At 40.0% G+C, this 26,369-nt stretch overlaps 1 protein-coding gene and 2 long non-coding RNA genes across 8 annotated transcripts in view; 1 reads left to right on the top strand and 2 right to left on the bottom strand.

Annotated features, from left to right (window-relative positions):
* OXR1 (oxidation resistance 1) overlaps positions 1 to 26,369 on the bottom strand; it is a 256,987-nt gene that overhangs the window by 155,838 nt on the left and 74,780 nt on the right. For 3 of the 6 annotated variants that reach the window (XM_064394423.1, XM_064394452.1, XM_064394464.1), the window contains exons 1-2: positions 6,596 to 6,619; positions 2,994 to 3,064 (exon numbers count right to left, since the gene is read on the bottom strand). The exons of the other annotated variants lie outside the window; for them this stretch is intronic. In XM_064394423.1, coding sequence (XP_064250493.1) covers positions 2,994 to 3,064; positions 6,596 to 6,604 — 80 coding nt within the window. In that variant the 5' untranslated portion in view covers positions 6,605 to 6,619. Of the gene's footprint in view, positions 1 to 2,993; positions 3,065 to 6,595; positions 6,620 to 26,369 lie in introns of those variants that run through there. 6 annotated transcript variants of the gene reach the window in all.
* On the bottom strand, positions 18,111 to 19,785 carry LOC135289803 (uncharacterized). Its single transcript, XR_010352544.1, has 2 exons — positions 19,476 to 19,785; positions 18,111 to 18,824 (listed from the first exon to the last, which is right to left on the bottom strand). It is a non-coding gene; the product is annotated as an uncharacterized LOC135289803 (long non-coding RNA).
* Positions 19,883 to 23,254, top strand: LOC135289799 (uncharacterized). The gene is made up of 4 exons (XR_010352543.1): positions 19,883 to 19,931; positions 22,372 to 22,496; positions 22,714 to 22,752; positions 22,898 to 23,254. It is a non-coding gene; the product is annotated as an uncharacterized LOC135289799 (long non-coding RNA).

The raw sequence follows: 26,369 nt of genomic DNA, 5'->3' as shown, positions 1-26,369 counted from the left end.
CACATGCTGTACGTTACATCAGTAAATTACTTCAATTATGTTTAACATACTTGGAAACAGTAAAAAATATTTACCAAGGAAATGTGTCTTAATTGCAGACATTACATTTCTAGAAGGTGTGAGGAAGATCAATGTGGAAAAATTTAATGATGTTTGACTTTTTATAATGGCAGACAGTAACAAATACTGGGAAAATATATGTGAAGAACTTAAAAAGGTGTAGATTGCTGTGGTGGTTGATCCCACCTGGCAGCCAAGCAGCCACCTAGCTCCTCACTCTCCATCCACAATAGGACATGAGAGAAAATATGAATAATGAGAAATCCTCTGGGTAGAAATAAAGACAGAGAAATCACTAACAAAGTATTGTTGCAGGCAAAGCAGCCTCACATAAGGGACATTTAATTTACTGTCATTAAGTGTAAATATTTAATTAATGACTCATCTATTGGGAAATAAACAAAAGACATAAAAAACCCCTCTCTGTTCTCTGCCACAACCTTGTTCCAGACCACTTTCCTTGTCCTTTCCTGGTCTCCTCTCATCATGTTTCCCCTGTGGGCTGTACTCAGCCCCTTGGGTGATGGCCAGAGGATGAAGGGTCAGACCACAGTAGTTTTTCTTAGTCACTCTCTTTTTCTCACTCTTCTCTTCCACTCGTTTCCTCTGCTCCAGCACAGGCTTTCCATGGTCCCTTTGGAGAGCACCTGCTCCAGCATGGGCTCATCAAAGTGCCACATCTCCTCTGCTGTGGAGCCCCTCCTTCTGCTCTGGCCGTGGCTGTCCCACCTTCCTTCTCTCAGTATCAATGCCCCTTTTCCAGGCTGATTCCACAGGGGTGCCCAGGGTGGCAGATGGGCTCAGCTCAGGCTGGGGTGGCTCCTGGCAGGGCTGGCTGGGATCTGCTGTGCTGAGCACAGGGCAGCCCCAGCCTCTCCTCACATCCCAAAGCCCCCTCTGGCAAAGCCTTGGCAAGGACACCAAATACAACTGCTAAGTGTGACAAACAGACCAAAGATTTAAAGTACTGGTAAAAGGCTTTTGTAAATAGAAAGCATGGAGGGTAGTTTAAAAATGCATGCTCTATTTTAAACAATATAAAAACATAGCAAAAACAATGAAATTGAAAGATCTTATGATAAACAATAAAAATACTTACATGAGAAAATTAAATAGATTTTCGATATTTTATTAATCTGCAACCAATTGCTTAAGTCTGGAGTAGTGAATTTCTATGAAAGGATCAATGAATCTGGAATTGATTATTGTATTGATATCTAACATGAGAAGGATCAGATTATTTTTTTCTGAAATTAAGGTTTTCCTAAAAGTTTTTAAGCTTAGATTTATACTGATAAAATTTGTTATTTTTCAAAATTCTATAATTAAAACATTCCTATAAAGTGCTATTTCTTAGCTTTATCTTTATACTTACTTTGTATAATATATATTAGTAGCAGAAAAGAACTCTAGACAAATGTAGTTGATGGCTTTGCCCATATATTTCTCAAGATTTGGTTAGGAAAATTGTTAAGTTTGAGAAATTGCTTGTAAAACAAATAGTTTTTTCATTCAGGTCTTCTTTTCCCCCATCCCTATTCCAATTTCATCTTGCAGCTTGTACCTTCAGCTAGAAGGGGAGAAACAAGCCTCACAAAGCTGCAGGTACCTAAGTCTGCACATCCTGAGGTGGATTGGCCATGGACCACTAGGCTCCACAGGGTGCTTCTTTCAGAAGTTTATTTCACTGGCTTCTTGTGGAGTTCAAAGCCCATCTGAGCTCCTGCTGCACACATTTATGTACACAATTTGGTGGTGTATTGGAGAAGATCAAGGGATTTTGAAATTCCTCTTGATATTCATTGAAAGTAAAACAGAGAATAGTTGTGGGACACTTTTACTGAAACAACCTAATCTTCCAGTAAATCCAATAGTCAGGCTGTACTCTGACAGTATTTGATGTAAGTAACCAAAGGCATGAAAGCAACTGTGACAACACTCCAGAGTACTGCCTAAAAACAGCTATGGAAAAATTCAGGTATTGAACTACTTAATCTGGCAATAAAGCAAACTTCAGAGGATTTCAGTGGTGGGTGATTTACATTCTTACGAACCTCCAAGTAGTTTCTCCCATGAAAACAAAGTCTTAAGAACATACCTGCTCCTTAACTTTCCCACACATAGCTAAATCTAATAATCTTAAGCAAAAACACTGCAGAACATAAATCTGGAACACATTTTGGATATCAATCACAATCCTTTGAGACGCAGTGAATCCCTACACCCAAAGCGTGCTTCAACAGTGCACAACTTTCTACGCAGTTTCCCAAAGGCCAGAACATTCCACAGCAGCTGCAGGAGAGGAAGCAGGGGCAGATCTACCACCACTTGGCATGGCATATCCAACCAAAAACTCAGGCAAGGCCTTCCAAGAGCTTTGAAGCTAACAGAGAGGTTCAAGGTCTGATCAGAGATGTGCAGGCAGAGACACGCTGTGGACATGCTGACAGGCACAGCACACATGACAGCATGTTCCTGGTTCTTTGTTGTTCAGAATCTGTGGCTCTACCTCGGCCTGGGTTGGCTGATAAAAAGGTTTCAAACATTCAGAAAAATCCCTGCAGCACAGCTGGACTGAGCAGTATGTTTAAGAACAATGACCTGAACCCCATTTCCCAGCCTGTTCAGCAATAGGCTCTTGGAGTTTGATTTGTCACCTATTGTCAGTGACTTCAGAATTGAACAGCAGCTGATATGAATAGACACCATACTTGGAAAGTTATCACTTCAAGAATAAATGGCATCAATGTTTCTTCCAGATAGGAAAATGACACCATGCAAGTACCACAGCACTGACCAACATCAACTGCAGTGACACAAACACTTTCACTGACAAACATGTCCAGAGAGCTGAGTGATACACTGTATCAGCCAGGATCAGGCAGATCTGCAAAATTAGAGCTTCTATCCATCAGTAAAACCATCCTCCTTACCTTTCCTCTGCCAGGAGATCAGCTCTACCGCAAGTCCCAGCTGGGAGGGCAGCAAAGTCACCAGCTCCTTCCTAAGGGCCACATCAAACAGTGAGCTCAGTCCAGCCCTCCTTACTCAAGGAATGCACATCTTTGCTACAACAGCTGGTTTACAGGTATGTGTGCTGCCAACACCAGAGCACATAAAACACATCTGGAGCACACACTTACGCAAGCTTGGCTTTGCTGACGTAGAGGATGACAGCATAAATCTAAAAACATTTTCAGCTTCTCTTTGAAGAGAGATTTCCTTCCTCGGCTAACACTATTTATTCAATGCAGAAGAGTCCCTGGGTTTAAAAACAGGATGACTCATACTTGTTTAGATGTTTCTAAGTTATGTGCAGTTACGGAAGATGTTTGGAGAAAATGTCAGGAAGGTTTAAGTACTGTTCTTTGAAGGTGGGGTGAAGTGATAGCTAATGTATTAATTTCTGAGAGCAGCTGGTTGAGCACTAAAATCAAAGTGACTTGGCTTTTTCCTTCATCATTTTATCAGTGTACAGCTCAAGCTAACAAAGATCTTATAAATATAAACCAGAAAGTTTTATAACAGCATGTAGTATTTAAACATAGAAAACACGACATGGATTGTCTTGACATTACAGCATTAAAAATGGCACCTCAGCACTGACATTTTACAGCAAAGACATACAACTATGGCTGATGTAGAGTTGATGTAACAATGCTTAAATAACCCAAAAGAGAATTGTTTCTTACTCCTGTCTGTATAATTAGAGCAGCACAATTTATCTACTGCACACAATGGTAAATATTATGAAATTATTATAATTATTATTAACACGAATGGCTTTGTTTTCTCTATTTAACTTGCTTAGATACCAAGGGCAGAAGAAGAAAGTTGTGTCATACCATCCACTACCAGCTACTCTTGAACTCTGCTGCTCTGTACCCAAGACAATCCCAGCAACCCACAGAAGGTAAGACGGACACTTCATGCCATATGGAAGTGTTTGTTCTTTTTATTCAGGGTAAAAAGGTAGGGTCTAACAGAGTCCTACTCTGCATCTCCTATCCCCTAGAAAAGGAGGCAAATCAAAGCAAATGCACAGCACACCCCAAGCTAAATCTCCTCTTCCCTACCCTTCATAAAGCTAAGTAAAGACAAACTAATCAGAGAATAATTAGTTACAATTTGCACAGTTTTGTCACCATAAGTAAGATAACTTTTTCTCAAGATTAAAGGGACTGGAAAGTACTATGTAAAACCTTTCTTGACTTTTTCTTCTCAGGGGAATTTTTGCAAAGCTTTCTTCCAGTACTTCATGCAAGGATCTGATTATATATTTTAATTTATTTTCTCTGTAATTAGTCTAAAAAGCTGGGTCATATGAATATTTAAGCTACTTTAATTTGAGCAAATCTTCTACAGGGATACACATTATATGAGTTAGAATTTGGGGCACTGAACTCAGTATGCCCACTGGTTTAAGAAGCATTAAACAGCCCTGGAGGATAGGCTATTGCAAATGAGGTTCTGATTCTCTCCACCCCAAAGAAACCAAGAATTCAGGCATCTGCCTAAATTTGCAAAGGGTCTATAGAGCAAGTCCTCAGAATAGCAATCTATGTCATGCATAAGGATATGGTCAAACATTCACCTATCAAGCAGAAGAAATGATTTAAAGGAGTTGTAGCTCTGTTGCTGTGATAGTTCAGCACAGTGCTCTCATAAACTGTGTTAAACTAATTTATCTTCCTTTCCACTGAAACAGATCACAAACACTCATATCTTTCAGCAGAGGGGACAGCAACATTTTGAACAACTTTGTCTCATAAGGAAACAATTTTCTAAGAGCAAGGCTTCCTGGCTGGATCCCAGCCTAGCTGGTTGTTAACGTGTTGCCCACTGTACAAACAGCTGAGTGCCTCCTTTCTCTTGCCTTTGGATTGCCTGCCCTATGAGCAAAGCAAAACTTTGCCAGATTGATTGGTTTTCCTAAACACCAGCCAGCAGTGAAGGCAGCAGAGGCACGTGCTCCCACAACACTGACCATATTTTGTGTCAAGAGACAGGGTGAAGAATTTTCTCTAATTCACTGTCTTGGAGAATTACACACAGAAATCACTTAGCCTTGCTCTGAATTCCAGATACACCAAAGAGCTGCATGACAAGCATCTACTTTTTAAAACAACTATATTATGGTGGCAGTGTTTGCTCATTGCACAGCACAGTCAGGAGTCAGTACTTCCTCAGAGGTTTTACAATCCTTTTATTCTCAAGAGTATTTCATTACTAAAGCAAGATGAGTGCTGTTAATATTCTAAGAGTTCACAATCTTCTGTTATTGTGCTTGAGCATGAGACGATTATATTACTGCTAATTTCATTAAATATTTTCCTTTATGATACTGACCTCAAATATTGCTGATATATTTTTCCTTGATCATGTGATGATGTCATCACTGTAAATAGTGGAACATGCTGTTTTATTGCACTTCTTCTTTAATAAAATACATTAGTCTAACACTGTATTAATGCATCACTTGGCTTGGTATTTTAAAATTTTAATCTTTAAAAGATGATCAAAACCGCATGTTCAGAAATGCTGCAAGCCTAGAGTCTTTTTACCCCAAAATTTCTCAACCTAAAATTATTTCAAGTGGAACTGTTTATTCCACAAGTCTATTGACATCTGAAATTAAGGAATTTCAAATTAATTGTCCATTCTAAGAAATGGACACCAGTCTATCAGTACTATTGAGAACAGTCAAAAGTAAAGGATTTGTATATGCTAAATTGAGTTTAAGTCAGATGATGGCTGACTAAAAAAACCCAATCTTAGAAAGATAAAAACAAACAAACAAGCAGAAATATTTTTGCACCTGTAATAGAAGAGGGACAATTCCTTCCAACCATTTACTACTAACAAAAATGTCAATGAATCTGGAGAGCTGAAAAAATTTAATCTCAAAATCAAATCTAGTCTAAAATTAAAACCTAACTAAAAAATGAAAATACAAACCAGGGCTTGCAGTATTTTACATTTAACAGGCATACATTTCACAGACTTTGCATTTCTATTGATATCTACTTCTACCTTATGTGTAGCATTACTATGAACATAATATCGATAGTGCTATCAAATTATTTGCTTGTAGCTGTATTTTCTGGAACTGTTCTTTAAGCAATATTACAGACAAATATTTCTCCTTATCACCCAGCCATAAGATGAGCTTCTTTTAGATTGAACAAACTAGTTATTTGCTGGAATACACCTCATTATAGTCAGGCCCTCTATAATTAGGTCAGTTGTCAGGTCCTCCACCCATTCTCACTTTAGGAACTTTGTAAATTGTGACAGGTATTTTTCTTTCCATGCAAGAAGCCCAGTGACATTATCTTTTTACTGTTTCACATGGAGGGGGCTCATGCTCTGTCACAGATGTGGTTCAACTAATACACCCATGTTTGTTGCTTAGTACTTTATCAATACAATATTCATAAAATTTTATAAAGATCAACACTAATCTGCCATTTAGAAAGCCTCATCATCAGTAATGGTTATAAGGCAAGGAAGAAATATCCCACTTTACACTTACAACTGACATCCAAGACAGATTTAACCCAAAAATGCAATGTGGGAAAGGCTTTGCTTGAGCCAGTTCCTGTCTGATGTTCAGACTACAGAGGTCCAGCCAAGCTTGGGCTCAGCTCTGGGCTCTCTGTAAACTTCAGAAGAGCAGCAGGAGCAGATCTGAGCAGCACAGCTGCAAATTCATGGAACCATGGAATCATTCTGGTCCAACTGTTTGTTACCTTAGCACTGCCAGGTCCACCACTAAATTATACCACATTTACATGCCTTTTAAAAATACCTCCAGAAGTGGTGACTCCAAGCCCTTCCCTGGGCAGCCTGCTCCAATGCTTGACAACTCTTTCTGTAAAAAAATGTTTGCAATATCCAAATTCTCCTGGTGCAGCTTAAGACCATTTCTTTTTGTCCTACCACTTTTTACTTGGGAGAAGAGACTTACCCCCACCTTATCACACCCTCCTTTCAGGTGGTTGTAGAGAGGGATGAGATCTCTCCTGACTCTCCTTTTCTCCAGGCTACACCACCCCAGTTTCCCCAGCTGCTCCTCATGAGGCTGGTGAACAAACAAGGCCTGGCCACGACCACCTCTGCTCAGCCAGGTTTTTAACATATAGGCAATATTTTTCTGTGATGACCACATGACAGGAGAGACACTCATAGACAGGATGACAAAGCTTTTTCCAATATCAGAGGCCTGTGGTGTTGGTATGTGGGGTTTGTAAAGATTTCTCTTGCAGACTGCATTTACCCATGGGTCAGGACAGGGAGTGTACTGCTTTGCAGGCCACCTCTTGAGCCGTACCACTGATGATGGCACAGATAAATGACAGAGACATCCTCAATTAAAAGAGATCATGGAAATCTATGGATATATCAAGAAGTAAAGCAGCTGACAACTCCTCCCCTTTCATCTCAACTTCAAATTTTTCAGGATCACAAGATGTTTCCTTCCTACCCCATCCTTCCAGACACTCAGGTAACTCTTAGTTAGCTCTTCAGACAGCAAGTTTACTACAATCTTTCTTGCTCAGAGCTGGAAGTTCATACTGTGTTTTGTTTGCTGAGGCACTTCTTCAGCCTGAGCAAAGCACAGCCATGCAGATCAGCTTGCATATTTCTCTGTCTCCTCTCACAGACTGTCTCACACTAACATGTTCCTCACCATCTCAAGGCTATGCTGGCTACAAAAAGAGTTGAGAGGCACTAGAAGCAGCCAGCCAGTCCTGCAGCACATTCTGGCAACCATGGAGTAGATGTGGCTTCAGAAAAATGTGTGCCTGCTTTAGATCCTGAGCTTTGGGGAGCTTTGTATATCAGAGAGCACATGGAATAAGAATTGATTAATTTCTCATTAAAAGTTTTAATGACAAAATAGATTGTGCTCACTCTCCTAATACAGCTGGGAATTTATCCTTGTCTCCAGACTGTAGTTTCCCTTCTGGTGATGTTCTGTGCTTGTTTTACACAGTGAAGTGTTTGCTAAAGTCAACCTTGTCCAGAAGAATAAATCCAGAACAGTAAACTAGATGTCCAGCTCCTAAGTAACTGTTTCATCTGCTCTGTTTCACCTTGTGCTTGGCTGGCAGTTGAGCTCACACAACTCACATTTTCCAGTTACTAGGTGGGCTCAGGCTTTGGACAGTTTTACTCTTCTTGTAATGTGTTATTTAAGCACGTCATAGCAATGGTGGAAAGAAATAAAGAAATAACTGGACACAGAGTGGGAAGCTAAGTCCTTTGTGTGTGCCATTGATACTGGATGAGAGAGTTGGGTCTCTGAAATGTAGGAGTTGGAACTTTTCCACTTAAAGTAATCTATCTCTCACTATAAATTAGGCAAAATATGGTGGAAAAATATACACCACATGTAAATTTTCACCACATTAGTAAGAACTGAGAATGAATATTTTTGTTGAAAACTTCTTTTACTCTAGTAATCTGAATGTGTATGAACAAAAGTAATACAGAAGTTATTCAGATTTATAAACTAAGCAAAATACTACAAAAAATATCATTATATATAATATGCATACAGACTTTAAAGCACTAAAGAAGACAACACTGAACACCTAAGTACTTCTGAGTTTTTATCTTCCCCAGGAACTGATGTAAAACCTGCTGACATTCAGTTCTGTTGAGCAAACTTGATTTTAAGTGGCCTGACCCAGAGAACTGCTTGGGTTAGACACTCTCTGACACACCAAGGAAATGCCCCACTGGAAATCAAAAGATTAAGAGCCATCTCACTTTTCTCTTGGCTCCCTTCTGTAGTTGTGCAACAACACCATTGTCAATTCTGTTTTAGAAATAATGGTATTTTAAAAATATCTCTTCAGACCTAGCATTTTTCTGTAATTTTGAAAAAGCTCTAATTTTAAAAAAAATGTAAATCAGAGGATATACCAGTTTAAAACAGCAATATTTTCAGTCCTTCAAAATATGAGAAAAAATATGCTATGAAAACAATCCTTCAGAGCACACTATGCTATTTTACATCTTAATACACCTTTCAGAACCAGTACTTTTCCTTTTCTCCACATTAAATCAGAGGCTAACTGGCCTTAGCAAGTTTAGAAAAAGCCATTTCTTCAATTCCCATATCTGGCACATGGTGAGCACTGGTAATTTCAAACACTTACAAGAGCACATTACACCTGCTTTAATGTTTGCTACTTTCTCTTCAGGATATAATTTTTGAAGAAAATATATTAAAATGTTTGGGAAACAAGATGCTGACCAAAAGTAATTTATATAATTATGAAACCGCATAAATAATTATCAAACCTGATGTAAAAGATATTATAGACAACTACTCCTTGAAATGATATCAAATAATTCTAAAAGATCTATGCTTTATTTGATGGCAAATTAAACACAAAGCAGCTACAAGTAAAAGCTCTTGGATACTCCACATATAGCCACAGTTCCTGAATACCAAGAATCCGGATTTTCATGCAAGTTTCATAACAGTACAGTTATACACCTTACTGACTGTCAGAGAAAGGGGCATGTGCAATTTTACACAGTTCACTTGCAAAATGTTTAAATACATTGACTTCTTCAATAGAATTGCTATTTCCAAGCATTAATGTTGAATAGCACTGTTATTGGCAGTTTGTTATTCTACACAGCCAACAGCATGCAAATGGGTATTAGCCACTACATTTCTATCTTTGAGCAAGTGTGTGCAGCTGAGCTGTCAAAACTCCAACAGCAGATTCCTGTCTTATCCACCAGGAAGTCACTGTAAATCATGGTGTCAAAGAGACCAAGCAGCAATCCTGTGTTCCACACCCCAATAAATGCACAGGCTCATCAATATTGCATCAACCCTCCTTGTTGCATGCAGAGCCTGAGAAAGGCAGCCAGGCACAGCTCAGCTAAGCAGGTATATTTGCAATAGCAGAACAAGGGGGATATTTTTTTTTGTTTTCTTTTTTTTTTTTGTTTGTTTGTTTGGTTTTTTCTTTTGTTCTGTTTTAATATTCTTTCACTTCCATTAAACACCCAGCATAACTGTGACAGTACAGGAACTGTAACACCAGCCTAAGAAACTCATTTTCTCTTTGTCAATCCTATTCCCAAGAGCAGCCAAAAACTGGAACTTACAAAGAGAACATAAGGAAAATGCAAACATACTATTCCTCTGTACTTATCCTGCTGAAAATAGGTAGCTTAAGAACTTGCTAAATAGATCAAAGAGATTATATCTGGACTACTGTGTTTGATCCTTATTTCAACCTACTTATGCTTTTTGTCCTTTCAGGAACCTGTGACAATTTACTTTGGTCTGGGTGAAAACAAATTCCTCTATTTCTGTGTCTGGTACCTCATTCCTGAGCCTGGGGATATGTTTAGCAGAAACAACACCATTTTCTAACACAAACACCACAATATGTCAGCTTGCTGATCCCACCCCTTTCTCTTCCCCTTTTCAACACAGTGGCTGTCACCAGGATGTGATGACCCTGGCAGAGATCACCTTCCTGTCAGAAGTACAAGAAGACCATCTGCCCACCAAGCACTGTCACCAGGCTGTAGGGACACCCATTGGGGAATAGGGAAGGATACCAGCATGTGAGATATAGCCCATAAAACCCAGCAGCTGCAAGTTCTAAGTGGGATACTGTGGCGTTCACATTCTCCAGAAAAATCCCTTTGCCCAGGATTTTTCTCCTGGGAAGCTGAGAAGCCTCAGAGAAAAGAAAAACAATTCTTATGTCATTTGCTTCTCCTTTGTTATACTCATGTGTGAAATGTGTTTGGAAATTGTTTACCCATAGGTGATGGGTATTATCGGATTCTGGTGTGAGTTGTTTTCACTCATTGGCCAATCAGTGCCAAGCTGTGCTGGGACCCTGGAAAGAGTCACAAGTTTTCATTATTATCTTTTTAGCATTGAATAAGTATCTTTTCCGTATTCTTTAGAATAGCATAGTATAGTATATATATAATACAGTATTATAAAGTAATAAATTAGCCTTCTGAGAACATGGAGTCAGATGCATCATTTCTCCCTGCCATGAGGGTCTCTGCAAATACAATAGGATACAGATGGAACTGCTGTTGGGCAGGAAAACCCCTGTGGGTCTGGAGCATCCCTGCTATTGCCTGCTTCCTCTGAGATTTAATGATTCCTGTTGCTTTAGGTAAAGTCTGAGCCTAGACTGTGGTTATTTCATCACACATGGGTTATTGAGAGTTGGACCCAAACTCTCAGGTCAGGTAATGAAAAGCCCTAGAAAGCAAGAAAGCTACATTCTATTAATTACTAGAAATTCTGTTTAACTGAAAGCTGTGATAATTGCTATGATAATTGCTAAGGATACTCTGCAAGCTCTGCTAAGAGTAGCTAAGCTGCAATAAGTGCTAGAAATAGTAGACAAGAACAACCTATGTTGATTATTAAAATGTTAATGCAATAATAAGGCTCTAATTATAACTACAGCCCTGTGGCCAACCCTTACTCTGCCAAGGATCCCTAAAACAACCTGCATGTCCCTGGGCAATAACTGCAAACCTTCCAACAGCTAAATGTAATGCATGCTGTACAGACCATTGTGTGTGTGTATGAACATACATATACTGGCACCAGTCCCTGCATACTTTCTCCTTCTGTGGAGGTCATGCCATACTTTGAGCAGCTTCGCCTCCCTGCTCTGCCAGTTTCTGGTAAAAACTGATTAAACAAAAAAAAACCCTAACTAATGCCAAAATTTTGCTATATACAGATACCATCCATTCCCATTGGTAAGCACATGCTAAAGCAAATGTGAAAAACTGCTTGGGAGTTTTCCACATAAGTACAGACAGCTGAAGATGGCCATGCAGCTAGAATTCAGGTTTGTGTCTTCGCTAAATTTTTTCTTGAAATAGGAAAAACAAACAAACAAAAAACAATAACAAAAACTGAAACAGTTATTTTCACTTTATTTGTTATAATACTTCCATAAGTGGTTTTCCATATATAGGGCAACAATGCTATTCCTTATTCAAAGGAAGCAAGATGTATTACAGAAATGAATTAAGTATTTTGAACACAAATCTGCCCTGGGGAAGTATAATTTGAAATAAATGTGTTAACTTTGAGTTGCATGGTAAAAATCATACCAGTTCCAGCACTGGTAATAATTATGCATTCTGGAGTCATCTGCAGTGCTCAAGCAGAAACTTAGGGCAGACCTGTCTGCTGGTTAACTACCACAGCTTAACTTATACATAGTAAGAGTGACCAAAGGCTTACATTTTGAGCTTGAAAGAGCCATTTCTGTCACCATGGAACATGATTTGCTTGTTCCAGGATACAGTGCAGTGCTTTCCCCTGAGCCTCTAAATGCTCTCCAAATTGCTTATTTCCCAAGAGATATATGACACACCATTAACACACTACAAAATCTTTTGTGAGCTCTCAGGTTCCATCGCCACCTTTCCCTTCTAACCTTAGTAACCCTTAGTAACCACTAAGAAAGGTGGATCTGTCTTATTTTGAAGCCTAACTTAACATGCAACCTTCCATTATACCTAAGCAGGTGAGCCAAGGAGAGCTTGGAAGCTTCACAGAGTACTCTGGTTGGAGTCTGAGCAGGACCTCACCCAGATCTTGGTTATTTGAGAAGGAGACAAAGACACGTGAGAAGGGTCCTCATTTGGCACAGGGAAGAGTTCAGAAGTGGAAGACAGACACCACTCAATGGCCATAAGGTACAGTGTCGAGCTTGCCAAAAAAGGCTAAAATCTGTACTGCTGGCCCAACAAACTCTGTCAGTTCCCTGCCAGACCTTGCTACTGTCCTACCCAAAAGAAATATGTGCTCCAGACATGAATTTACAAAAATAATTTTCAAACATACCTAACACTTCTGGCTTAACAGTTAAACAGTTCTATTCACATATAAGGAAGGACAGTTTGCTAAAAGGACCCCAAACCCTAGGACAGGTTCCATTTTGCTGCAGGGACAATACATCCCAAAATATGCCAAATGCAAACATCTCTGGGCTCATATCATACTCTTAACTATTTGAGAAGTGTCAGCTCCTTAGATCTTGCAAAGAGACATGAATTCATATGAAGTCATAGAACTAGCCTTTAAAAGATGATCCTGAAGTCTGAGAAAAAAACAGAGCACACATAAAATGTCTTGCATGCAAAGGTCCTTATTATTATAACAAATAAAGTGAAATTAACTGTTTCAGTTTTTGTTGTTGGTTTTTTGTTTGTTTGTTTGTTCATTTTTCCTATTTCAAACAAAAAAAAGTCCTCTCTTCCTTCAAAACTATCTGTCTTAAAGGAGAGGTGCATCTGCCTCAGACTTTGGCCACTTGACAAAGTAATATTAGACCATTTAGACCAAATTCCTGTTTCTTTCATCACAGGTTTCCACTTTCTGGCTTGATCTTACGTAATTCAAATAGTCCTGTTCAAGACACTAAAAAGAAAACTGAAAAGGTAAATAGCCAACAGGAATGAGCAAGATACTAGCACTGCCTGAGGCACTTCTGCTGAGAGGCAACTAATTAGCTTAAAGATGCCCAGATGAACCCAACAAGGAAACCACTAAGTCTCCAGGTAAAAGATCTGGAAGATGTAAGATATTAAGAGGTCAGACCTATCACTTATCAGCACAATGCAAAGAAATAAAACTTGAATCAACAATTCAGCAATAGAAAATCTTTCTACAAATACTTGTCTGAGCATTTAGTTTCATCCTAAAATTACAGTCACACTGAGAACTTAATTATGTTAATATTTTGGGACTTAGTAGCTTCAGATTCACTAATCTTTTGATTTTTGGAGGCAGAGTGGGACAGGAGGAAAGAAGTATAGAGCTACATCACCATCCTTTTAAAACAAGTAAGCAAAAAGTGCAACCAAAAAACCCAAGAAACACCAGATTAAAAGAGGAATAAATAAGAAAAGCATTGTAACCACTGTAAATTGAAATAACAACTCATTCTTTTCTAAAGGGCAAGAATTCTGAGGGGTGCACAGAATCTATCAGGGATTTGTTATTGTAGACAAGTTTGTATGAATCATGCTTGGTTGCTGATGGAAGTACAACAGTATAAAGGTCCAACACATGTCAGGAGGACCTCAGAAGCAGAGAGCCCATCAGTTGTGCATCATGGTCAGCCTTGTTGGTCTATCTCCCTGTGTCACTGAGATCTAATTTTTCACCAGGCTAACATTCTACCAGTTTCTAACGTTTGTAGTGGCCCCTGGGACCTGCTCAGAACAGCCCAAGGAAAACAAGAAAGGAGGGCTCTTCAGGCTGCTGCTGCCAAGAAGCTGTAAGATGTGTAACAGCCCTGTACAAATCACTTCAGGTCTGTCAAAGCACATCCTGACAGCTTAACTTGCACAATCCCTGCGCTCCCTGGTGCTCTTGTGTTGCACAACATAATAGGAGTCACTGACACCAGCAGGGCATGCTGCCCTTTCTTGCATACACAGTACAGCATCTTGCCAGATCAGGCATCACAGCTGCCTCCATCTGCTGGGAACGGGCAATTTTGTCATGGGAGGTTTTCCTGAGCTCTTCTGCCTATTGATAGCAGTCTCAGGAGAAAAGGGCATCACCAGCAGTGCTCAGTGGAGCTCTGCTGCGATACCAGCACCAGCCACTTCTGACCAAGCAGGAGCTCTGTGGCCAGAGCAGCCACCAAGGACTATGTGACCATGAAAGGGTTCAAGAGAAACAAGTTCACACTCCCTGCAAAAGGCACAGGATGGCTGCCTATCTGCAGGGTCAGGGCTGCAGCCAGGGCTCCCTCTCACTCCCCCAAACCAGGGCACAAGTTAGAGGCTACCGGGGCAGCCACAGGAGAGGGGCTGCAGAAAGGCACGGATGCTCACAGGCTCTGGCACAGCAGGCCTGGGGGAGGCACAGCTCCCTGAAATGTGGGTCAGCACATGCAGAAGGGTCCCAGTGGGCATCTTCTCGGCTGGGTATCCTTTCAAGAATGCCGCTGCAGCACAGGCTCTTCTGATTAATTTTCAAGGTAGCATTAAAGGGCCTCGAGTGTAAAAGGCACCATAGAGTATAACAACACAAAATGTGTTCTCTGCAACACACTTTCACAACATTTTCATGTTGTTTGCATGCTCTTGTGTGATGGTATGTGAATGAAGATATTTTGCTAAGAATTGTGCTATCGGCTTAATAACAATAATATCAAAGTAATTAGCCTTAAATAGTTTTTTATCATAAATTTGTTTACTAAGGTTGTTAGGGGATGAGAGACAAGTTTAAGTCATTTAGGGAAAAACATCTTAACTTCTGTTTAGAAAAAAGTTCAGGTAAAAAATTTCTTTCACTTCAGGAAGGTTAGAAAAATTTGGGTCAGGCTGTTATTAAAGTAATTTTCTTTCCTTCATCATCGCAGCATCTTAAAAGGGTAAAAGCTAATATATTGCTGGAGATAACTAGTTTTAATTATTTTCATGTATGGGTTTTTTTACATTCCAGGAAGCGCATCAGTGTATATTTCAGTCTCTGTGAATTTGTTCAAATGTTGGAAAAGAAAATCATAGAATCATTTAGGTTGAAAAAGAGCTTTAAGGTCATCAAACCCCATGGTAAACATAACACTGACAAATCCATCACCAAACTATGTCCCAAAATGTCATAGTTATACATGAAGAGATAGTCACAGCACTTGCCTACTGATTAGCTTGACTTTAACTGTTTGAGGGTTATTTAATCTCTCTACTGATGAGAGGGGAGTCAAGGGAAAATTTGTCAGCAAAATGTGATGTGAATGAATACAACCCTGTGTGCCAAACACTGCAGTTCTCTGAATTCAGGCAGAGAGTTCATTTGAGCAGAAGCTGTGCATTGGGGATTAGGCTGTTTTTGTTAGAAATGCTCATAAAGCAGAACTGACTTCAAATGGCAACAAAATTGAAATTAGGCACTGTGAGAAGATCAAACATCTGTATCTGAAGAAATAGCTAATGATATTGTTTATATTCTTCTTGATTTTAAGTCTAATATATACCACAAATTTTCCTTTACCAGAATAAAACATTGAGTAAAATTTCAAGGGTAGAGGATGCTAGACAGGAAAGGAAAACATCCATAATAAACAAAGCAGGAATTCCTTTAATAAACTTAGCAATCTGCACACATATGTTCTGTGCATCTATATCCTGATGTGCATATATGCCTTTTTTCCTGATGCCTCCACTGATTGTATAGAAAGCATACGCAGGAAAACAAAAACCAAAAAGCAAATAGAGGACAATAGATGATCTTTTTTCAGTTTGACACCTTGGGTATAATAGGATTTGGGAAAATAAATCCTAGTTTTGATGTTACATGCAGTTTTCTGAACAGCATAATTTCTTCTAAATATTCAGTTAAGTAACTAGAGCAGATACTTATTTTGTTTAATCCCAGTAACAAATTATTGTAAATATTTCTGCACACTACAGCTAGGAGGAAGAAAAAAAAGCAACAACACAATACTAGTAACTGAGAAATATATTAATTTTTCCTTCATGTAAAGCTAGAGGTATAAAAGACAATAGAGTCTATGTCTCATCATATATCTTAGATAAAGTCAAACCAATGGCATGGGAATTGTTTGTCCAAAGTGACTGTGAGTTCTCATTGCTTGATATGTAGATCAGCCCTCATGCACTGGCATAACAAGTTGTGTTTTCATTGGACATGCCAGGTTTTAGTGAGATATTTATCAGTTCTTGAGGCAAGTTAAACAATGGACCATGAAACATTGGAGCTTACTTACAACCAATGAGCCAAAGTCACAAAAAGGTTTCTAAAGCTGTCCGTATATGAACTATCAAAATAAACATAATAAGCACCAAGAAGAACACAGAGGTTTTGAGGCTTTTTATTTATTCTGAAAAATTAAAATTGTTCAATGCTTGCATAGCAAACAAGGGTTAAAGTATTAGTGCTGAGTCTGGTCTGTTGAGTGCAAAAAGTGATGTTAGATATGAGTTTTTGTTTGACTTTTAAATCTCAGAGATCCACTCAATTTTTTTTTTTGTTTAAAACCTGATCTCTTTAACAGCACCTGATGTTTGTGTGTGGTGAGCCTAGGCTGTTTGTCAAGTGCCAACCAACTGCTTTCATTCGCCTTCCTCAGCAAGACAGAGGGAGTAAATAAGATGGAAATGTTCATGGTCAAGAATAAGAACAGGGAGATCACTCACCAATTACCATCACTGTCAAAACAGACTTGACCTGAGAAAATTAATTTAATTTTATTACAAATTAATAACAAAGCAGGATGGTGACAAATAAAAAACCAAAACTAAAAACCCACCCTCACCAATCCTCTTCCTTCCCAGGTTCAACTTCCTCCTGATTCTTCCACGTCCTCCATTTTTTTCCCCATTTCTGAAATATTTTACCCTAGAGGCACCACCACATTGGCTGATGGGCTCAGCTGTGCCTTTCAGCGGGTCCTCAGAGAGGCCACAACCCCAGCTGACACCCAATACACACTGGGGGGTTTAGGACACATGGAAACCTGCTTCTTTGGATCTTATTTACAACTTTCAAGGAGGAATTGTAAAATCATGTTAATTCACATCTCCTCTAAGTTACTTTCAAGTAACTTTAGATACATCCAAAGATCTCTAGAGAGGTCTGTGAAACAGAAGTCACAAAGATGGGCCTGGCTCACCCACTCTTAAAGGTTTTCTCGGTGCAAATATTTCATTTTTCAGAGAGGAGAAAAGCCTTATAAGATATCTGTGACAGAAAGTAGCAATTCAGAGAGAGGAAGGGCAAAAGCAACACCTCAGGAGGAGAAACATTTTTGCATTCCTAACATTCTACTTCCTGTTCAAGAAGGGATGAGCAAACACATCCTAGATCATGGTTACTGAAACACAGATTCTTCAGACAGCAGAGATGTGAGGGCTGGTATATCACACCAGGCAGATTTCTGTGGATGAAAACATAACTTTTGTCCCTTTGTGAGGTTTATTAATAATATTACATTTTCACAGGAGGAGTTGTCCTCTGCAAGTCCAAAACAAAATCATCTGATAGTCCTTCCAGGACATTGATCTTTCATTGGGCTCTCAAAGTACACTGCAGGTACAGATAGTTTTCCATGCAAGGCAGGAGTTTGGTCTGGGTTGCAAGGGACCTTTAATTCTCATCCAGTCAATGTCCCTGTAATGAGCAGGACATCTTCAACCACATCAGGGTGCTCAGAGCCCTGCCCGACCTCACCTTGAATGTTGCCAGGGATGAGACATCTACCACCTCTCTGGGCATATGTAATAGTCTGCTTCAACTTTCATAGAAAGTTAATCACCTTCTATATACGGAATGGCTTCAGTAAATACATACATTTGCTCTCTAAGAAAAGAGAATATGTAAAATTTTCACAAAATTGCAAACATCCTAAATTAATTGCAACCTACAGAAATATTATTTTTCAAGAGACCAATGATACTTAAACATTCGTCTGTGATATCCATGCTACATTCAAAAACACAAACTCTTTTTTTACAGTTTCAAAGCAGTTTTTTGCCCCACACCTTCCCAGCACTGAGGCAAATTTTTAGAGACTCCAGTCACACCTAAAGAGGTAAAAAGTCGAGAAGTCAGTCTCTTGTCCGTGCTGCTGTGTCCTCCGGGGCACCACAAGACCACTCGGCGCTGGAGCAGAGCGGAGCATCCTTTACAGCCCAAAGCCAGGGACAGCAGCGAGGGCTGGGCTTGGCTCGGCCTGCGGACCGGGAAGCACCTGTGGGACAAGTCACACTGCTGCCTAGAGGAACTATTTCTTTCTGTTTCACTGCAAAGGGTCTCATAACCTTGTGCAAGGACCCCACCCCTGCAGGATTCCATGGCCCGCTGCGCTGGGAGAGAGTGGGACAGCCACTGGCGCATCCCCGCGGATGGCGGGGCGGGGGTGTTGGAGCACAGCTACGGCTCACGGAGCGTTCTGTGCAGCAGGGAGGGCACGGCAGGCACCGAGAGCGGCTCTGTAATCGCCCCTGGGCACGGACCCCGCCGGGCTGCTGCTCCGCTCGCTGCCGGGCCGGGGGGAGCAGCGGTGCCACCCCTGTCCCTTCCCTGCTCCTGTCCCCTCCCTGCCTCGGTCCCTGGCCCCAGCCGCGATCCCGGCCCCTTTCCCGGTGGAACCGAGGGTTTTCCGCGGGCCCCGCGGCGCTGCCGGCGGGCACGGAGCCATCGGCAGCACGGGCACTGCGGGCAGGATCAGCCGAAGGACACAGCGTGCGGGTCCCCTGTGCCCCACAGACGTGTGACATCACCTGTGAAAGCATGCCCCATGTCTGGGCTGGGTTTAGCCCTGACCGCCAAAATAAATTTTAGTTTCGCACACCGAGTGTTCCATAGAGCGTGGAATTGCCAGCACAGGGAGAACATTGACCTGTTGGAGAGAGTCTGGAAGTGGCCATCAAGAGGATGAGAGATGGAGCACCTCTACTATGAAGAAAGGCTGAGAGAACTGGAATTGTTCAGCCCAGCAAAGAGAAGGCTTTAGGAAGCACCTAATTACAGACTTCCAGTTCCTGAAATGATCCTGCAATGAAGTTGGAGAGGGACTTTTGACAAGAGCATAACATCATAGAATGGGGTGGTTTGGGTTGGAAGGTGTGGGAGGATGGAATGTAAGAGAACAGAGACAGTGCAGAAGACAATCTCACCCCTGAGGAGTTGCAGCTGTACTAATTGCCAAGGATTAGGAACAGGCCTGCCCTTAATAGGCCACAGCTATGTCCAGTAAGGGTGAGTGCTATAAAAGAGTGGGTTAGCTGGCTGAGAAGAGCTGCTAGAGTTTGTTGGCTGTGCTGTGAGGAGCTGCCCATAAGAGCTCACTGAGAAGGTATGGAAGCTTTGCAATAAGATGACAAAAGGAAGGGACCTCAAAGATCATCAAGCTTTAACCTCACTGCTATGGAGAGATGGAACCCATCCTGTGCTGGATACAGTACTCCAGGTGTGGTCTCATGAGAGATCTTGAGATCAGCTTTTAGATAAGCTGATCAACATACTAAATAAATTTTTTCATTCATGTATCACCTGGTACTTTCAAACAAGCAGTGTGAAATGCATCACTACATCATTATTAAAGCAGCAGTGTATTTTTTAGCAGACAATCTCTAACCTGTAGGACCTATGTGCACCATAGAGTGCTCCTGTACTCCTAGAGTACTCCTACAGAAGTAACGACTGAAGGGACAGAATTTGGACTGATCTGTGCAATAGACTGCACGTGCCAATGCGTCTGATCCTCAAAAACATCACCAAGGCACTAGCACTTGTCCCAAGTGTTGTGTATCCCTTTCTACCACGCATTTGGAGTAAGCACAATGTTGTCAATGTGTTCTTTCATACACAGGTCTGCAGTCTGAGGAACAGGAGGAGACAGACTTTGTTAGCATCTATTGACAAACTAGAGAAAGGCAAATGATAAGGGCACATAGAGAAGCATTTAGCTTTTCTAGCTAACACTTCTAAGTCTGAATGACATTTTTGTTCATGTTAGTTTTCAATGAGACATTTGGTTCCAGGCCAGTAACTTTTTATATCACCTAGCAGGCAGTGCAAGATGTATGCTTGTGTCAGAAGGTTGGGGTCTGCAGTATATTTTAAATATGATATTTTTAGGGAAAAGTTGTTATTTTTTTCTTCTTTCTCTTAAGAGAAAAAAAAAGGGGAACCAAATAGTTTGAATTAATCTGTTTACTCTGAGACTTCTCTGAAAAGAGACTAGATTTTGTCAAAACCTGACAAAAATGTTTTGGGTGAGTTTTGCTGTGTGGTTTTTTTTGTTTGTTTGTTTTGGGGTTTTGTTGTTGTTGTTTTTGGGGTTTTTTTTCCCCCCACACCCCACAGAATTATGTTGTTCCATGAGCGGTACAATGTTTCACAGGGCTGTATCAAATCCAATGGAAAGGCTTCTGTACAGCACTTTTTTTGTCACTTGCAGTCCATTTTTTGTTGTTTCCAAAAGAAGATGCCAAATTTTTGAAAAATAGAAGAGTCTTTCTAATCTGAAAAGAGCCACTTTCACCCAATTTCATTTCTGATGTTGATATGATGGTTTTGGATCTATTCTGGCACAGAGCAGAAAACACATGACAAAATGAACTTGTCATTGTTCAGAAAGTTCAACTTGGAAATCATAGATCTGTGTCAGCATGGCACTTGTGTGGCTGGGCATCAACATAAGCACCTCTTTATTTGCATGCACCACGGCAGATTCTTGGTCTCCTTTTAGACCATATTAAATAAGAAAAAATATACATAGTAATTTACAAACATATATATTAATTTGGGAATAAACATATATAGACCTTCCTTCTGAGGCCTTTAATTAAAAGGCTGTAGCTGTTCTGACAAATTTCATGTGGCCCAGGCAATGGTTAAGAGCTATGCTCTAGAAATGCAGGCTGTATTTTCATATTGAACCATCAAACAGTGGATGTAGACTCTTGCATCTTGGAATCTATATCCAGACCATATGTCTGTGCTACATGAATTTGTCAGATTGAGGTACATGAAACTAATATCAACTGCTGCCCTCCTCTCTGGTTTCTCTGACAGTGGTGCTCTTTCAGGCATTTTATTGTATTCACGCAGCATTGTTGCTCCTACAAACAGCCCCCATTTCAGATGGAGATCATTGACTTGTCCAGCCAATACATCTCCAAAGAACTGTGATGCTGTGCTGAGCTGGTTACCATGTGTCTCTTACAAGCACTTTGTGCTCAAAGAGTCTTCCCAAGAGGGGGATTCTTGCTGGTTATAGCCTTCTGTCACTGCCTACCATGTGACACAGTGCATAGAAACAGTTTAAGTACAAAGGGATAGAAAAATGTTAGACCTAACCAAAATCTGAGAATTCATGAATAAAAGCTGGACAAAATGTCCTTTACCAACATGTGGTAAGTGACAAGAAGTGGGGGGAAAGAAAAGAAACCCAAGCCCAGCAGCGAAGGTTCAGCAGCTGGCTTCTAGAGAAAAGGATTGCTTGGCACCTTGTTTTGCAAATCTGAGAAATCCAACTAGCCCAAACAAATAGGAGATCTAGTTGCAAATGTATTTGGAGTAGATTTCTATCCACCACTCATCTCAAGTTTGCATATATTCTTTTCTTGTATTTGATTCTTGAGAAGGAACTTCCCCTGATGAGAAACAGCCACAGTGGTAGTAATTTCAGAAATATCTATGTATGCTTCCCATGCAGCAATATTTTGCTAATAGTTTATCCAGGATTTATGTTACCTGTAATTTTTACTTTCCATATTCTTCCCATGTAGTTACAGGTCTGAGAAGCACAACAGATGGATGAAACAAGAAATCACTTTTTCTCACTGAATTTCCAATGCACTCGATATACTGGATTTATTCCACAGTACAACAGAAAACTGCTCACAGCACCAATGTGAGTTGGAAGGAGTTACTAAGGTGATGACTCTCATCATCACAAATAGGGATGTTCCTATTAGGGCTAAAAATGAAAAGATTCGAGCAAATATATAATCAGTGCATGGAGATAAGTTTTTCTAGGCTAAAAAAAAAAAAGAGCTCTAAAAGCCTCTTGCTGCAAACAACTCTAGCTCTGCTCCTAATGTACATTTTCTTTGTACATGCATTCCAAGGGCTCATGTGGACACAGAAGCCTGCAGCTTACATTCAAGGTAACAAACAAATGGGAAACCAATGTAACATAGCTAAAAATAAACAAATCTCCCTTTAGTGCTAGTGTTGCTGCAGTGTGGTGCTATTCACACGCAGAATGGACTGGGAACCAGTTTGTCTCTAACCCTCTTCCTCTCCAAACAGCCTTTCTTTGTCTTCCCTAGCAACCATTTGAACACCACAAAGAAGATATATGAGCCTCCTGAATATGAGGGTTTCACACTCATATTGCTGTTGCTAGACCCAGCCATCAGCAGCAGAAAGAACCACAACAGCTGAACCAGCACTGCCTGTGTCAAGGTCGGGCACTCTGTGTCAGAGTCACTCTGCCATCACATGTTACTGCAGCAATGGCTTCTTCTGTTTAAAAGCAGTTGTCAACTGTCAAGTGGTATTTATTTCTTCACTCAGAAAGTAGTACTGTACTAATAACAGCTTAGAGATTTTTAGTACAACACAGGAAAAGAAAAAAAAAAAACCAACACCAAAACAAACTCAAACCCAGAAACACAGCTAATGTAATTAAAACTTATTTTACCATGAAAGGTACTGTGGAAACAAAAGAAAAGTTAAATATTCCATATGATTATGGAATAATCTGTTCTAGGGTTTGTACATTATTATAGGCATAAGTAGACATGTGCTATGTCTGAGATTCCCTGGTTAGAATTACAGTAGTGCTGTATCTACTCCAAATTAGTAGCAAACTAAGGATGCAAGTATTTTCTTACATTATTCCCTTCCAGACAGCTCAGTAAGAGCTGAAATAAGATAAATACTAAAACATCAGTAGATTTTGCACACACAGCCTGAGTGCTCTGCAACCTTAAGACCTGAGAAGAGGGAGAAAAGAAGAGTAGAAGAGAAGCTGGGAAGAGGGACCCTGCTTTGCTCTGTGGCAATGTACAATAGGGGAGAAAGAAACTAATACCTAAAACAAGGCATGAGTGCTGCTGCTACTGCACTATCTGGCTTCTCAGTGCACCACAAGGAGATTTTGGGGGTGGAAGTCTTTTGCCTGTGTTGAGGCATGAAAGGAGAGAAGTGAAAATCCCCAGCTCTCTGAAATTGTTCATGAGGAGGGTGCCACAACAGTGAAAGTTTCCATATGTTTTCTAGATTCTGTCTTACTTTCAAGATTATCTAGTCCAAAATATTAATGTTTGTTGCTTTTTAAATCACTGATAAGGAGAGACTGGCATGAGTACCCAGTCTATCACATTGCACTGGGAACCACCTTCACAGGAGGAACAAATACGTGTCTAAACAGACAGGAATTGCTGTCTGAATTCTAAATAAGTTTGAACATTTTGATAAACAAACACTTCTAGCTTTCCTTCATCTTCACTGCCAAGGAAAGAAAAGAGATTTGTTTTATATCCCCAAACTGAGTTTGTAGCTTTTAAGAAAATCTTTCAGAAATAGGTAATAGCAAAAATAGTAACAGAAAATTGGTCTTAGGGGAAAAAGATCAGTCTTAAAATTCAAACAAGACAACACATTAATATTTACAGAAGGAATATGGAAAGAAGGAGAAGGACAAGAATTACACAAGGGAGACATTGAATGCCAATATAACGATAAGCTCTGTCCTGCAGAGCAGCAGCAGATGCCTCAGCCCCTGCAGTTCTGCCTCTGGGAGCAGGCAGTAGAATCAGAAGCTAGAATGATGCTGCAATAATTTTATTTGCACACATTTACACCCATCTGAGGACAAAACTGGTCAAAGAAGACTTAAAGACTGTTCCTTTTAATAGCATTTTCATGTCAGACATGTAAACGTATGATGAAACACATTTTCTTCCAGAACAGGCTAGTAAAAGGACTGATGCAGCAACTTGTCTATTCATAATGCTTCTGGAAAAAGAAAAATTGAACACTAAACTGTTGTTCCACACAAAGACCTTTAGTCTAAGACTAATACCTTGCTCAGCTACGACAAAAGGATGCTGTATTATTACTTCCCTTTCCTAATACTATTGTACAACAAATATTGAACTATTTTCAGTACATAATTTAGTGGCAGGCTCTAGCAGACACAATGTATTTTATTAATAATATGTCTCCAATTTTGAATAGAAGCTTTTCAGTGGGAGACTCACTATTTGGATGCTGAACATCACTTGACATAAAAAGACTTGGACTTTAAAAAAGAGAAATACATAAGGTAATAAAGTTATAAATCATTCAGAGAAGTGTTTGGATTTAACTTTTGTACTTATTGCTTGTAACTTATTTAGCTATCAGTGCAAAAAAAAAAAAAAAAAGTCCACAGAATAGTTCCCTAAACCATCAATCTCAAATTTCATTACCTAAGAATGAAAAAAATATATGAAAGCAAAAGAAAAAAAAAAAAACCAGAAAAAGAGTCACAGACTGAAACAATTGTTAGAACTAATGTGCGCATTTTTCTGTTCTTAAGCTCTCATTTAAAAGAACAAAACAGAATTTAAAAGTTCACAAAATATTCTTTATAGCATTTATCTTAAAAACTATTTTACTATTCAAATTGTCCATAGTCAATTCAAAGCTTCTCTTGTTTTCAAAATATTCAAAGGGTATGTATCCCTATTGACCATTAATTTTATGTGGTTTTAAAATTAGACGAAAACCACTCAACATTTTTGCCAATTTATTGAGCACAATGTGACATCTGCAATATTTGCTGAATGAGGATTTTAGTCCCCACTCAATTTCTGCAAATGCAATGAGTATTCTTCCTCCATTTCAAGGATTAATTTTGCAAATGACACTTTAAGCGTTCCAAGCACAATGGAATAAGTCAAAAATAAATCCTACAAGTGCAAGAGGCCAGTCCAGATGTGCATGAGTCTAAAATGCATTTCATTCCCCATGCTGACAGTCTTATTGCATCCAATAAGGAAAAGTCATTGAGACCACCACACCTGTAACATTAAGCTTCATCTTCTCTCCCAGCTGGAAGGGCATTCAGGTTTATGAAATGCAGCTATTTTATTTTCACCATAATTCTTTTGCATGGCTGGGCAATGGAGGCAGAAGTGGTTGTCCACCCATATCTCAAAGCAGACCAGCTCTCCAGTAAGGATTTTGGGGGGTTCAAAAATCCTCACACAGAACTACTGTCCTGTGAGAGCCTGGGAGTTCCTAGTGCTCCCAATATTCAGTTTAAGCATTATCCCACATTGTTTCTTCTGCCAGTGCTTTAGCTATCCCTCCTAGTCTTCCACCTCCAGATTACAGAAACCAGACTCTGATGTGGCAGTATCAGATGCTGGAGCTGTATACTCCTGGGAGCACAAAATGAGCAGGATGACTGCTCCAGCTCAATACCACACACGGGCAGAAAGTGCTGCTGAGTTTGTGTACAAACAGGCAGGGCTCCTCACCACTTTATACCTCCTTGGGACTTTATAGCTAGTGCAGACCTACACTGCACAACAGCAAGCAAGACATGGCACCACTGCAAAGGAAGCAACACCACTGCAGTCTGCAGGAGTCCCTCTGCAGCTGGGACATGTGCTCACACTTTTAAAGAAATGTCTAGATGCATTCCTTGGTTTGTTTTTGAACCCTTACTCACTGGATATAAAAGGTTGATTTACTATTCCCATAATTTTCTATGTAGTTTTGCAAT

This window comes from Passer domesticus, chromosome 1 (genome assembly GCF_036417665.1).
Source record: "Passer domesticus isolate bPasDom1 chromosome 1, bPasDom1.hap1, whole genome shotgun sequence".
Lineage (NCBI taxonomy): Eukaryota > Metazoa > Chordata > Aves > Passeriformes > Passeridae > Passer > Passer domesticus.
The sequence above is the reverse complement of the archived record's forward strand: the minus strand, read 5'-3'. Positions and strand labels throughout refer to the sequence as shown.